The sequence below is a fragment of the Mustela erminea genome, chromosome 9 (assembly GCF_009829155.1).
Source record: "Mustela erminea isolate mMusErm1 chromosome 9, mMusErm1.Pri, whole genome shotgun sequence".
Taxonomy (NCBI): domain Eukaryota; kingdom Metazoa; phylum Chordata; class Mammalia; order Carnivora; family Mustelidae; genus Mustela; species Mustela erminea.
In genome coordinates this window covers 20,918,380-20,932,346 of record NC_045622.1, presented here as the reverse complement: position 1 = coordinate 20,932,346, position 13,967 = coordinate 20,918,380, and the positions used below count along the sequence as shown (strand labels likewise).

The window sequence follows — 13,967 nt, the reverse complement described above, 5'->3', positions numbered from 1 at the left end:
ATAAATAAAATCTTTTATTAAAAAAAATTAAAAACAACATAGAAACAACCCAGAGAACAGAAAAATGGATTAACTGTAAATAATGCAGAGGAGGAAAATTTTTTTAAGTCTATTAGCATTCAAAAAGTTAATAGAAATAGAACGAAAAATGGAAAATAAAGGAATTCTCCAACTGTGCTCTCATTTCTTGGGACTCACCAATCAATTACTCAGTTCCTTTTCCTCATACACTGAATTTTCTGAATTATCTAAAATTTTGCTATTTGCCTTATAAAGCAACTTGCAGAAGCCTAAATAACCAAAGGAGGATCTTGGGCATCTAGGCAGACAGCTTAATAAATGTTTATCTAAAAGATAATCATCAAAAATTAACAGTGGTTGGGACGCCTTGGTGGCTCAGTGGGTTAAACTTCTGCCTTCGGCTCAGGTCATGATCTCAGGGTCCTGGGATCAAGCCCTGCATCATGCTCTCTGCTCAGCAGGGAACCTGCTTTCCCGCTCTCTCTGCCTGCCTCTCTGCCTACTTGTGATCTGTCAAATAAATAAATAAAATTTTTTTTTAAATTTAAAAAAAAATTAACAGTGGTTATAAATGATTGATGGGTTTCTGGTGATATTTTTTTACTTTCTTCTTTATACTTTCCACCTTACTTCATTAACTAGTATTTTTATAAAGAAAAAAAAACAGATTTTTAGTATGAAAACAAAGTTTTCATATTCCAAATGTTATTACATATTCACATCTCCATTACTTATTAAATAACTGGCTTTCCTTAACTCATCTCCTAGTATGAAGGCCAATTAGAGTTCAGGAAAAGGCTAGGAGGCTGATAAGAAAGTACAGTGACATGTGGTGAAAAATACTGCCAGAAACACTAAACCTTAGGGTTGGACAAGATCTTAAAAATACTTTGATCCAGAATGCCTAGATGGCTCAATGGGTCAAGCCTCTGCCTTCGGTTCAGGTCATGATCTCAGGGTCCTGGGATGGAGTCCCACATCGGGCTCTCTGCTCAGAAGGGAGCATGCTTCCTCCTCTCTCTATCCAGCATTTGATTTTCACATTACAAACTTCCTACATTCCAAAGCAACCTATTCAATTTTTGGATAGATCCAACAATGGAGTCCACACTTGCACTAACCCAGTGCTTCCATGTAGTCTTCACTCACATGGTCTGAAGAAATGCATTTAACCACTATTAAGTTTCCCCTGGGTTCCTTTAATTATTCCTTGTTTTTACAGTTTGTGGCCCTTCCAACTAGTCTGGTCACTCTCCTGTAAAAGCACTTCATATGTCTATATGCCTTTTATGGTAGTGTCCCAGGGCACCCATTATTTCCAGTATGGCCTCAACAAAGCAGTACTGGACTGCTATCTTCCTCATTCTCAACAATACCACCTTATTTTTCTCATGACTGCATCGCAAAGGTAACTAATATGAAGTCTGCTGTCTAGTAAATTTTTTTTTAAACTGTTTTGCTACCAAAGAGAATACCATTCAAATGTATTTATCCTGGACTTCAAACATTTCTGTACTGGAAAACAACCTGTTAAACTCAACTCACCTCTCTGGCCTGTTGTATTCATTCATTCCATAAATATTTCTGAAAATCTACTATTTGCGAGTCTAATGCATTAAACGAGCATTAAACTATTCTAATGCATTAAACGAGCATTAAACAAACAAACAAAAAAAAACACAAAAATCACTGCCTCGGGGGCCTGGGTGGCTCAGTAGGTTAAGCCTCTGCCTTTGGTTCAGGACATGATCTCAGGGTCCCGCGATCGAGTCCCGCATTAGGCTCTCTGATCAGCAGGGAGCCTGCTTCCTCCTCTCTCTCTCTCTCTCTCTCTGCCTGCATCTCTGCCTACTTGTAATCTCTGTCAAATAAATAAATAAAATCTTTAAAAAAAAAAAAAAACACTGCCTCATGCTGCTGACGTTTGTCATTTTTTTATAATTTATGTTAAAGAGAGAGAGAGCAAGAGCACAAGAAGGGGAGGGAGAGAAGGAGAGGAAAAGAATGTTAAGCAGATTCTCCACTGAGCACAGAGCCTTCTGTGGGGCTCAATCCCACGACGCTGAGATCATGACCTGAGCCAAAAACAAGAGTGAGATGTTCAACCAAATGAGCCATACAACCACCCCTCTGTCATCTTTTCTGATCCTGACTCAATAAGCTAATACTTTCACCATCCATCCCTCTCAGTTTTTATGACATCCATGAAATATACCTAAACTCTCTGCATCTCCATGTAAGTCACAGGTTAAAAAGAACAAACAGGATGGAGCTGAACAGCAGAGTAAGATGACCGTAGGCTTGCTTTATCCTTCGAACATAGCAAGATAAATATCAATTCATGCTGAATATCCAGAAATCAATCTAAGGACTGACAGAACAAACTCAAAAATTAGAAGGAGAGAGGCCACATTCTGGAAGGTAGGAGGTACGGAGATGTGATCTGGGGAGATGAGATCTGGGGACTGCAGTTCTGCAGAGAGGAGGGAGCCCTGGTAAAAGAGAGGGGTGACAGAGAGAGAAGAGCACATGGGAGATCAGACATGGAAAACGCTTCCCCAAAGCCTGACTGGGAAAAACGAGAAGGGTTGATTTTTGTGAGTTTTTAATGACCAGTGAGGCCGAAGATTGGAGTTTTAGAGGTATGCAGCATGGCTGGTGTGGAGCCCTAAAGGTGCTGCAGTGCTCCCAGGGAGAAGGAGGGCAGATAACCTGGAAGCAGATGGTGCGAGCTGAGAATTCCTGGTACATACTGGGAGACAGTTCCCCTTCTTGGTGCCATCGGGGAGAGCTGGCATTGGCTCTCTAGGAACAAAAGAGCCAGCGGGCATCATTTCCCTCCTCTGCCCCTCAGTCTAGGTGCTGAGACACCAGCTGAGGACAACTAACATGGACATGGGCTCTTTGCAGCACTTTATTCCAAACTCCATGCCCTGTGCTTTGGTGTGACTGCCCTTCTGGGACAAACCTGCATCAAATCCAGCACAGTGATACCCTCCCCCAGAAGACCAGCATAGGTCCATGCCATGCCAGGTCCCTAAAGTTTGGAATTTTAAAACTCAGCCAGCCTACCTGGGATAGAACACAGGTGCACTGCAATGCCAGCGGGCAGACAGCCCAGACACAGACAAGGTGAAGGAACGGATCTGTGGGATGCCTGGGACACATGCTCTCCTGGAAGGGCTTCCTGGACAGTGGCGGGTATGAACTCTCCCCTCCAGAAACAAGGGAGGGGGCTGGTGCCATTTCTCTCTCCTGCCCCTCAGCATAAACTAACTTTGGTAAGCAGCACAGCACCAGCACTGGTGGCCTGAACTGCTTACAACAAGCCTCACCCACTCTGTGCTCTGAAGGTGCTGCTTTTCTCAGACAAGTGTGCCTAAGAACGGTGCAGCAAGCCCCTGCCTCAGAAGACCAGCACAAATCCCCCACATGCACCAAGTCTACTGACTAGAATGTTCTGCAGAGCTTCAGCACTAGTGGAAACAGCATCTGGTGCCTTTTAACAAGCAGACCAAAACATACCTAGGTCAAACTCAGCACACTCTAGCCAAGGTCCAAACACTCCCCACTGCAGGCAAGAGAAACTACAGAGGACTGACCCAAGGGAAAGAGCAATCAAAATACAGCCACAGAGAGCACACAACATACCTCAGAGATACTTCCTAAAGCACCAGGCCCTGGAAAGTATAGGACCTCTTCTTATAAAGCCATTAATCTCAGGAGCGGGAAACATAATGGGCTTTCCTAACACAGAGAAGAAAAGAGAGATCTAGACAAAATGTAAAGATTGAGGAACTCATCCCAAAAGAAAGAATAAGAAAAGGTCACAGGCAGGGAACTAATTGAAATAGGTAAAAATATGCCTGAACTTAAAGCAACAATCATAAGAACATCAGCTGGACTTGAGAAAGGCACAGAAGACACAAGGGAGTCTCTTACCTCAGAGATAAAACATCTAAAAACTAGTCAGGCCAAAATGAAAAATGTAGTAACTGAGATTTGAAACCAACTGGATGTAATGACCACAAGAATGGAAGAATTAGAGGAATAAATAAGTGATACAAAAGATAAATTATGAAAAACAATGAAGCTGAAAAGAAGAGGGAAAGAAAAATATTATATCCCAAATGTAGAAGGAGAGAACTCAGTGACTCCATCAAACATAACATTTGTATCATAAGAGTCCCAAAAGAAGAGAGTAAAAAGGGAACAGAAGATTTATTTGAGGTAATAATAGGGAAATGAAATAAAAATTTCCCTGATCTGGGGAAGGAAACAGACACCCAGATCCAGGAGGCAGAGAGAGCTCTCATCAAAATCAACAAAAGCAGGTCAATACCAAGACATAACACAGTTAAATCTGCAAAATATAGAGAGAAGGGAATAAATCCTAAAAGCAGAAAGACAAAAGAAATCCCTAACTCATAAAGTAAGACAAATAAGGTTAGCAGCAGAATTCTCCCACAGAAACTTAGGAAGCCAGAAGAAAGTGACATGATATATTCAACATACTGAATGGGAAAAATATGTAGCCAAGAATACTTTAGGCAGCAAGGTTGTCATTCAGAATAGGAGGAGAGATACAGAATTTCCCAAACAAAAACTAAAGGAGTTTATGACCACATAAATGGGCCTGCAATAAATAGTAAAGGAAACTCTTTGAGTGGGAAAGACAAAAAACAATAAAGACTAGAAAGGAACAGAGAAAATCTCCAGAAAACAACAACTTTATAGGTAATACAATGGAACTAAGTTCATATCTATCAATAATTACCCTGAATGAAAATGGACTAAATGCTCCAATCAAAAAACACAGGGTGTCAGAATGGATAAAAAAGACAGAATGGGGGACGCCTGAGTGGCTAAGTGGGTTAAAGCCTCTGCCTTCGGCTCAGGTCATGATCCCAGGGTCCTGGGATCGGGTCCCGCGTCGGGCTCTCTGCTCAGCGAGGAGCCTGCTTCCTCCTCTTTCTGCCTGCCTCTTTGCCTACTTGTGATCTCTGTCTGTCAAATAAATAAATAAAAATCTTAAAAAAAAAAAAAAAAAGACAGAATGGATATGCTGCCTACAAACACCTGCAGATTGAAACTGAAGGGACAGAGGCACCTGGGTGGCTCAGTGCTTAAGCATCTGTCTTCTGCTCAGGTTATGATCCCAGAATCCTGGGATTGAGCCCCGTATCAGCTCCCAGTTCAGCAGGAAGCATGCTTCTCCCTCTCCCTTCCCGCCTGCTTGTGTTCCCTCTCTGGCTATGTCTCTCCCTGTCAAATAAATAAAATCTTAGAAATAAAAAAGAAATCGAAGGGACAGAAAATCATTTATCATGTTAATGGAAGTCAAAAGAAAGGTGGAGTAGCAATACTTATGTCAGACAAATGAGATTTTGTTTTGTTTATTTTTGAAAGTAGGCTCCACACCCAGCCTGAAGACCAAAATGGGGCTTGAACTCACAGCCCTGAGATCAAAACCTGAGCTAAGATCAAGAGTCAGATGCTTAACCAATTAAGCCACCCAGGTGCCCTGAGCCAAATGAGATTTTAAGCCAAAGACTGTAACAAGAGTTGAAGAAGGGCACTATATCATAATAAAGGGGTCTACCCAACAAGAGGACCTAACAAGTATAAACATTTATGCCCCCAACTTGAGAGCACTCAATATGTAAAACAATAACAAACATAAAGGAACACATTGATAATAATACAGTAATATAGCAAGGGACTTTAACACTCCACTTACAGCAATGGTCAGATCATCTAAGCAGAAAATCAACAAGGAAACAATGGCTTTGAATGACACACTGGCCCAAATGGACTTAACAGATACATTCAGAACATTTCATCTTAAAGCAGCAGAATACACATTCCTTTCAAGGGCATGGGACATTCTCCAGAACTTACCACACACTGGGTCACAAATACAAATACAAATACAAAGAGACTGAGATCACACCGTGTATATTTTCTGACCACAACACTTTGAAACCTGAAGTGAACCACAGAAACAATTTGGAAAGACCACAAATACATGGAGATTAAAAAACACCCTACTAAAGAATGAATGGGTCAACCAGGAGATTAAAGAATAAAAAAACACATGGAAACAAATGATAATAAAACACAAATAAGCCTTTGGGATGCAGCAAGAGCAGACTTAAGAGGGAAGTATACAGCAATACAGGCCTACCTCAACAAGCAAGAAAAATCTCACAAGAGCAACCTAACCTTACACCTAAAGGAGCTGCAAAAAGAACAAATGAAGCCTAAAGGCAGCAAAAGAAAGGAAATAAAAAAGATTAGAGAAGAAATAAATGATACAGAAACAAACAAAAACACCCCAGCAGAACAGATCAATGAAAACAGGAGCTGGTTCTTTGAAAGAATAAAATTAATAAACTCCTAGCCAAACTTACCAAAAAGAAAAGAAAAGGATCTAAATAAATAATGAGAATAAGAAAAGACAGATTACAACCAACACCACAGAAATATCAATAATTAGAATACTATGAAAAATTATATGATAACAAATTGGGAAATCTGGAAAAAATTGATAAATTCCTAAAAACATATAAACTACCAAACCTAAACTGGAAGAAATAGAAAACTTACACCAATAACCAGCAAAGACACTGAATCAATAACCAAACTCCCAAAAAACAAGTCCGGGACCAGATGGCTTCCCAGGGGAATTCTACCAAATATTTAAAGGAGAGTTAATACTTACTCCACTCAAATTGTTCCAAAAAATAGAAATGGAAGGAAAACTCCCAAACTCATTCTATGAGACCACCTTATTTTCATTCTAAAATCAGACAAAGACCCACTAAAAAAGAGAACTACAGGTCAATATCCCTGATAAACATGAAGGCAAAAATTCTCAACAAAATACTAGCAAATCGAATCCAACAGTGTATTAAAAGAATCATTCACCCCAATGAAGTGGAATTTGTTCCTGGGTTGCAAGGTTCAGTATTCATAAATCAATCAACATAATACACCACACTAATAAAAGAAAGGATAACCAGCATATGATCCTCACAATAGATGCAGAAAAAGCATGTGACAAAATTCAGCGTCCATTCTTGATAAAAATCCCCAGCAAAGTAGGGATAGAGGGAACATACTGCAACATCATTAAAGCCATATTCAAAAGGCCATATTAAAAAAGCTAATATTATCCTCAGTGGGGAAAAACTGAGAGCTTTTCCTCTTTAGTCAGGAACTACATCTACATCTACAGAAGTAGATCTACAGACAGGGATGGCCACTCCTACTGTTATTTAACATAATACTGGAAATCCTAGCCTCAGCAATCAGACAACAAAAAGAAATAAAGGCATCCAAATTAGCAAGGAAGAAGTCAATCTTTCACTATTTGCAAATGACATGATACTCTGTAGAAAACCCAAAAGATTCCACCAAAAAATTGCTAGAACTGATAACACAAATTCAGTATAGCTGCAGGATACAAAATCAATGTACGGAAATTTGTTGGATTTTTTTTTAATTTGTTGGATTTCTATACACCCATAAAGCAGCAACAGAAAGAGAAATCAAGGAATCGATTGTACCAAAAACCGTAAGATACCTAGGAAGAAAACTAACCAAAGAGGCAAAAGATCTGTACTCTGAAAATTATAAAACACTTATGAAAGAAATTGAAGAGGACATAAAGAAATGGAAAAACATTCCATGTTCATGGATTGGAAGAACAAACATTGTTAAAATGTCTACACTCTCCAAAGCAATCTACACATTTAATGCAATCCCTATCAAAATACCACTAGAATTTTAAACAGAGCTAGAATAAATAATCCTAAAATTTGTATGGAACCACAAAAGACCCGAATAGCCAAAGCTATCTTAAAAAAGAAAAGCAAAGCTGGAGGCATCACAATTCTGGACTTTAAGCTATATTACAAAGCTGTAATCATTAAGACAATATGGTACGGCACAAAATCAGATACATAAAAACCAATGGAATAGAATAGAAAATTTAGAGATGGACCCACTACTATTGGGTCAACTAATCTTCAACAAGCAGGAAAGAATATCCAATGAAAAAAAGATGGTCTCTTCAACAAAAACTGGACAGCAACATTCAAAGGAATGAATCTAGGGATTCTGGGTAGCACTGTCCATTGAACATCGAACTCTTGGTTTTGGCTCAGGTCATGAGATCACTGCACTCAGCATGGAGTCTGCATGAGTTTCTCTCTTCCTCTCTGTCCGCCTCTTCCCACCTCACACTCTCTCCCTCTCTTAAATTAAAAAAAAAAGAAAGAAAGAAAGAAAGAAAATAGACTACTTTCTTACACTATACACAAAGATAAATTCAACTGGGGGGAGGGGGGTTGAGAGAAGTGGGGCGGGGTTATGGACATTGGGGAGGGTATGTGCTATGGTGAGTGCTGTGAAGTGTGTAAACCTGGTGATTCACATACCTGTACCCCAGGGGATAAAAATAAATATATTATATGTTTATTAAAAATAAAAAATTTTTAAAAAATAAATTCAAAATAGCTGAAAGAATAGGAGCACCTGATGGCTTAGTCAGTTAAGCGTCTACCTTCAGCTTAGGTCATGATCCCAGGGTCCTGGAATTGGGGCCCACATTAGGCTCTCTGCTCAACGGGGAGCCTGCCTCTCCCTCTCCCTCTGCCTAATGCTCCACCTGCTTATGCTCACATGCACTCTCTCTCTGTCAAATAAATAAATAAAATCTTTTAAAAAAAATTGATTAAAGACCTAAGCTAAACATGAGACAGGAAACCATCAAAATCCTAGAGAGGAACACGTGCAGCAACCTATCTGACATTTGCAGTAGCAACTTCTTACTAGATACATCTCTGGAAGCAAGGAAAACAAAAGCAAAAATGAACTATTGGGATTCCATCAAGACAGAAAGCTTCTTTACAGCAAAGGAAACGATCAACAAAACTAAATAAATAGCACCTTTGGAATGGAAGAAGATATCTGGAAATGACATATCTGATAAAGGGTTAGTATCCAAGATCTATGAGGAAGTTATCAAACTCATCCCCCAATAAACAAATAATCCAGTTAAGAAATGGGCAGAAGATGTGAATAGACATTTTTCAAAGATATACAGATGGCTAACAGACATACAAAAAGATGCTCAACATGAGTGATCATCAGGGAAATTCAAGTCAAAAGTACAATGAGGTATCACTTCATACCTCTCAACAACAAAGGAAACAACAGATGTTGGTGAGGATGCAGAGAAAGGGGAACCCCCTTGCACTGTTGGTGGGAATGTAAACTGATTGCAGCCACTCTGGAGAACAATTATGAAGGTTCCCTAAAAGATTAAAAATAGAACTGCCCTGCGGTGCCTTGGTGGTGCAGTTGGTTAAGCCTCCCACTCTCAATCAAGAGCCCACTCAGGTCATGACCTCAGGGTTCTGAGATCAAGCCCCAACTCGGGCGCCACACTCAGCATGGAGTTGGCTTGCTTCTCTCCATTCGCATACCCACTCTCACTTGCTCTCTGATAAATACATGAATAAATAAAATCTTTTAAAAAAAGAACAGGGGCGCCTGGGCAACTCAGTGTGTTAAGCCACTGCCTTCGGCTCCGGTCATGATCTCAGGGTCCTGGGATCAAGTTCTGCATCCAGCTTTCTGCTAAGCAGGGAGCCTGCTTCCTCCTCTCTCTCTGCCTGCCTCTCTGCCTACTTGTGATCTCACTCTGTCAAATAAATAAATAAAATCTTTTAAAAAATTTAAAAAAATAAAAAATTAATTTAAAAATTTAAAGAAAGAATAAAAACAGAACTACCCTACAACCCAGCAACTACACTACTAGGTAATTACCCAAAGGATACAAAAATACCAATTTGAAAGGACACATGCACCCTTATGTTGACAGCAGCATTATCAGCAATAGCGAAATTATATAAAGATCCCAAGTGTCCACCAACTGATGAATGGATAAAGAAGCTATACATATATATATGAATGTTCATATATATATGAATATTACTCAGCCATAAAAAAGAATGGAATCTTGCCATTTGCAATGACATGGATAGAGCTAATGACTTAGCTCTGCTTAGTGACTCAGTGACTTAGCCAAGTGAAATAAGTCAGTCACAGACAAATACTATATGATTTCACTCATATGTAGAATTTAAGAAAAGAAACAGATGAACATGGGCATGGGGAGAGAGGCAAAATTTAAAAGAGAATCTTAACTATAGAGAACAAACTGAGATTTGCTGGAGGGGAGGTGAGCAGGCAGATGGGTATTAAGGATGGCACTTGTGATGAGCACAGGGTGTCATATATAAGTGATGAATCACTAAATTCTATTCCTGAAACTACTATTACTCTATATGTTAACCAACTGGAATTTAAAAAAAAACTTGAAACGAACAAACTAAATAAATAAAAAGAACAAAAGGTTAAGGCTAAAAGTCCAGGGTATTCCAACAGAAACTTTCCTTTATTAATTCATTGAAAAGTTGTTGAAGACTATTCGTACAGCTATTTATTTAATGAGCTACCCTTGCATCTAGGTTAGATTTCTCTATCTCCTCCATAACTATATTAGGAAGTACTTGTGAAATCGAAATATACTGAGTTTCTCAAACTTCCTCGACTTTTCAGATTTTCTGCCCTAAAATTTCAAAAATGCAAAAGCTTCAGCCTGCCTTATGTGGATTAAAATAATTTAGGCAGGGACGTCTGGAGGGCTCAGTCAGTTAAGCGGCTGCCTTCAGCTCAGGTCATGATCCCAAGCTCCTGGAATCGAGCCCCACATGGGGCTCCTTGCTCAGCAGGGAGCCTGGTTCTCTCTTTGCCTGCTGCTTTCCCTGCTTGTATTCTCTCTCTGGCAGATAAATAAATAAAATCTTTTTTAAAAAATTTAAAATAAAATAAAACAATTTAGGCAGCAGTGACAAAAAGCTGAACTTACCCCTTTCATCCAATAGGAGATTTTCTGGCTTAATATCCCTGTGAGTTATCCCAATACCATGCAGATAAACCTAAAAGAGAAACAGAAGGAAGCACACCAAAATTTGATAACTTACTTCATTCATAATAATTTTAAGCAAAAGGAAAAGAGACAACTGTACCTACCACCCCCGCCATGAGTTGATGGAAGAACCTCTGAGCATCTTGTTCAGGCATGCCTATGTCTGGCTCTATCAGAATTAATTATGAAAGTTAGTTTATCAGGTAAACATAATCAGGCATCAACCACAAAGTCTAATTCTAAGGTTAGACTTTTGTGATGGTATTCTGGCAAACAGAATCTTACAGTAACAATTAAAAGACTCTGGTGTCCACTGGCTCATACAATACTTAGTAACTTACATTTCCCCATCTATTATGTGGCAAAAATAAGTTAACATCACAGGAAAGTTACAAAGAAAACAACAAACTGCTACCCAAATTAAGAATGGAAGCTATACCTTGAAAGCCTCTGCTTATCTTACACTAACCATCATTTATTTGGTATCTTTCAAATTCTCCCCCAATTTCTTCTAAATGCTATAAAAATATTTTCCCCGCCCCTGAAATGTAATTGCCAAAGTGTTAGCCTGGGCAAATATAAACTAATTTCACCAAATATTTAACAAAAAAATGAAATTTCATACACTCACTCATACTACAAAGCCATGAATGCCTGCAAAATTCTTTCAGGAAATACAGTTTGATTAAGAAATGTCCTACTGTCAGTTATCTTCTTATATTTTGATCTCCCTCTTTATCTCTTTGATTTCTTTTACACTGAACTCTCTCCTGAGATACATACTAGAGAATCTAATAATCAGTTTTTAAATATGAACACAATAGCTTTAAATATTAAATTTAGATCCACATGATATTAATCTTAGGTACTTCTCAGTGTTCTGCAATATCAAGTCTTCAAATTTACATAGAACACTGAAGGAACAAGTACAGAATTTACTAAATATAGGCAAAGCAATCCTAGAAAATTCTCAAGCTAATTTCACTTAAATAAATGAATATAACAACACGCTATTATTTTGGCTCTATAAATGTATACGATTTCATGTAACTGGAATGTCTACAAAAAGAATCACTGCGTAGGTAAATAATACGTTGCACTAATGATACTTTACTGTGAGATTAGTTTATCATTGTTAAACTCTACAAAACAGCAATTCTAGTCAAAATCACATACACAAATTGGGGGGAAAGTTTTCCTTAATGATTCCATATATGCTTTAATGTGCTAATATAACTTGCAAAAAACAAGAAAACTTACTCCAAATTCACTGTTGCATAAGCAGTTCTGAATGGACAATGACCAAATCGCACTCAAGATGAAAAAACAAACTTAGAAACTTATTTGGTAAAAATAGTTATTATAAAGCTTATTTCCCTACCTATTCTGTCAAAAAGTTCTCCTCCACTACAGTACTCCAGAAATAGATACTGGATATTGCCTTCTCTCCTGTGACCATAAAATTTCACCACATTCTCATGATTTAGCATTTTATTGATACAGATCTCTTTCTTAATATTTTCTGGACAGTCTACGGCACGCTTCATGTCTACAATCTTGACTGCAACTGCTTCTTCAGTTCTTCTATTCACAGCAAGTTGAACCCTCAAAAGGAAAAGGAAGACATTTGAATTCTATTTCTTTGAAAACTTCAAAAGATTAAATATGAATCAACAATTTTATCTTCATTACTTTCTCTACTCAGTAGAAACCAAGAAAATGGTTTCTGCCATGTTCTCTACAGAAACTACTCCTTTCTGAAATGTGAAGTATGATGACTAATGCTCTAAAGAAGTCATTATGTTGTACATCCAAAGATTATTTAATACATACTTGAAAAACAGGGCACCTGGGTGGCTCAGTTAGGTGGCTGCCTTTAGCTCAGGTCATGATCCCAGAGTCCTGGGATCAAGCCCCATATCAGGCTCCTTGCTTGGCAGGTAGCCTGCTTCTCCCTCTCCCTCTCCCTCTGCCTGCCTGCCTGCAGCTCCCCCTGCTTGTGCGCTCTCTCTCTCTGTAGAATAAATAATTTTTTTAAAGAAAAAATAAATTAAAATGGAGTAACAGTAATTCCATGCCACATCACATATACATATGCTCTATTCATTTAATTTTAATAACACTACCTAATATTTATTAACCTCATACTATATATGTCTGTGGTAACTGTTCTAAGGGGTAGGTACTATTATTTTCATCTTAGAGCTGAGGAAAACAGAGACATGCCTCTAAGAAGTTTGCCTAAGAACACAAACCAGTATGTTAGTATGTGATGAATGAAGATTTGAAACCGGGCAGTCTGACTCCAGAGTCTGTTCATTTGCTCATTTAACCACTATGCTTAAACCCCAGGAAGGAATATGTGGGGGGAGAAAGCGACTTCACAGGTCTCTTCCAGCTCTTTACAGAGAAAATGTTTTTTAAAAAGGTATGGGGGATTCATTCTTACAAAAGATGGTGCAGCTCTAAGAGTTCAAACGCCAAGATCTGTTCTCTAAGATGCCACTGTGTTAGAATAAACCATTCCAGAACAACGAGTATGTTCTCAGAACAGGGAGAAAACTAAAAAGCAAGTGTGAAGGCAAGGAGAAAGGACTCAAACTCACTCTCCATAGGCACCTTCTCCCAGGGTTTGCACCAAGTCCCAGTCTTCCACAAAGGGCACTGCCATGACTCCACCACGGACCACGGCTATCAAAGGCAGGAACCCAGAAAAGACGGGGATGAGGATAAGCTTCAACCACCTGCCATGACTCCTCAATGTAACAGTTTGGTTTCCCCTTACACCTCGCCCGTATTTTATCCAAGGCTTTTATCCAAGGCAAGTATTCTAAATTCTGGCATTCTGTGGTGGAAATCACCATCCCCATTCCCACGCAGAACGAAGCAGAAACTGCCTTCCTCAGACCTCTGAGAAAAAGCAGCGGCTCTGTTGAGGAGTCGG

General features: G+C 38.9%; 1 protein-coding gene across 1 annotated transcript in view; it reads right to left on the bottom strand.

Moving 5' to 3' along the window:
* Positions 1 to 13,967, bottom strand: part of CHEK1 (checkpoint kinase 1) — a 34,495-nt gene that overhangs the window by 19,945 nt on the left and 583 nt on the right. Inside the window, exons 2-5 of the mRNA XM_032360480.1 lie at positions 13,630 to 13,714; positions 12,405 to 12,628; positions 11,128 to 11,192; positions 10,964 to 11,033 (exon numbers count right to left, since the gene is read on the bottom strand). Coding sequence (XP_032216371.1) covers positions 10,964 to 11,033; positions 11,128 to 11,192; positions 12,405 to 12,628; positions 13,630 to 13,694 — 424 coding nt within the window. The 5' untranslated portion in view covers positions 13,695 to 13,714. The remainder of the gene's footprint in view (positions 1 to 10,963; positions 11,034 to 11,127; positions 11,193 to 12,404; positions 12,629 to 13,629; positions 13,715 to 13,967) is intronic.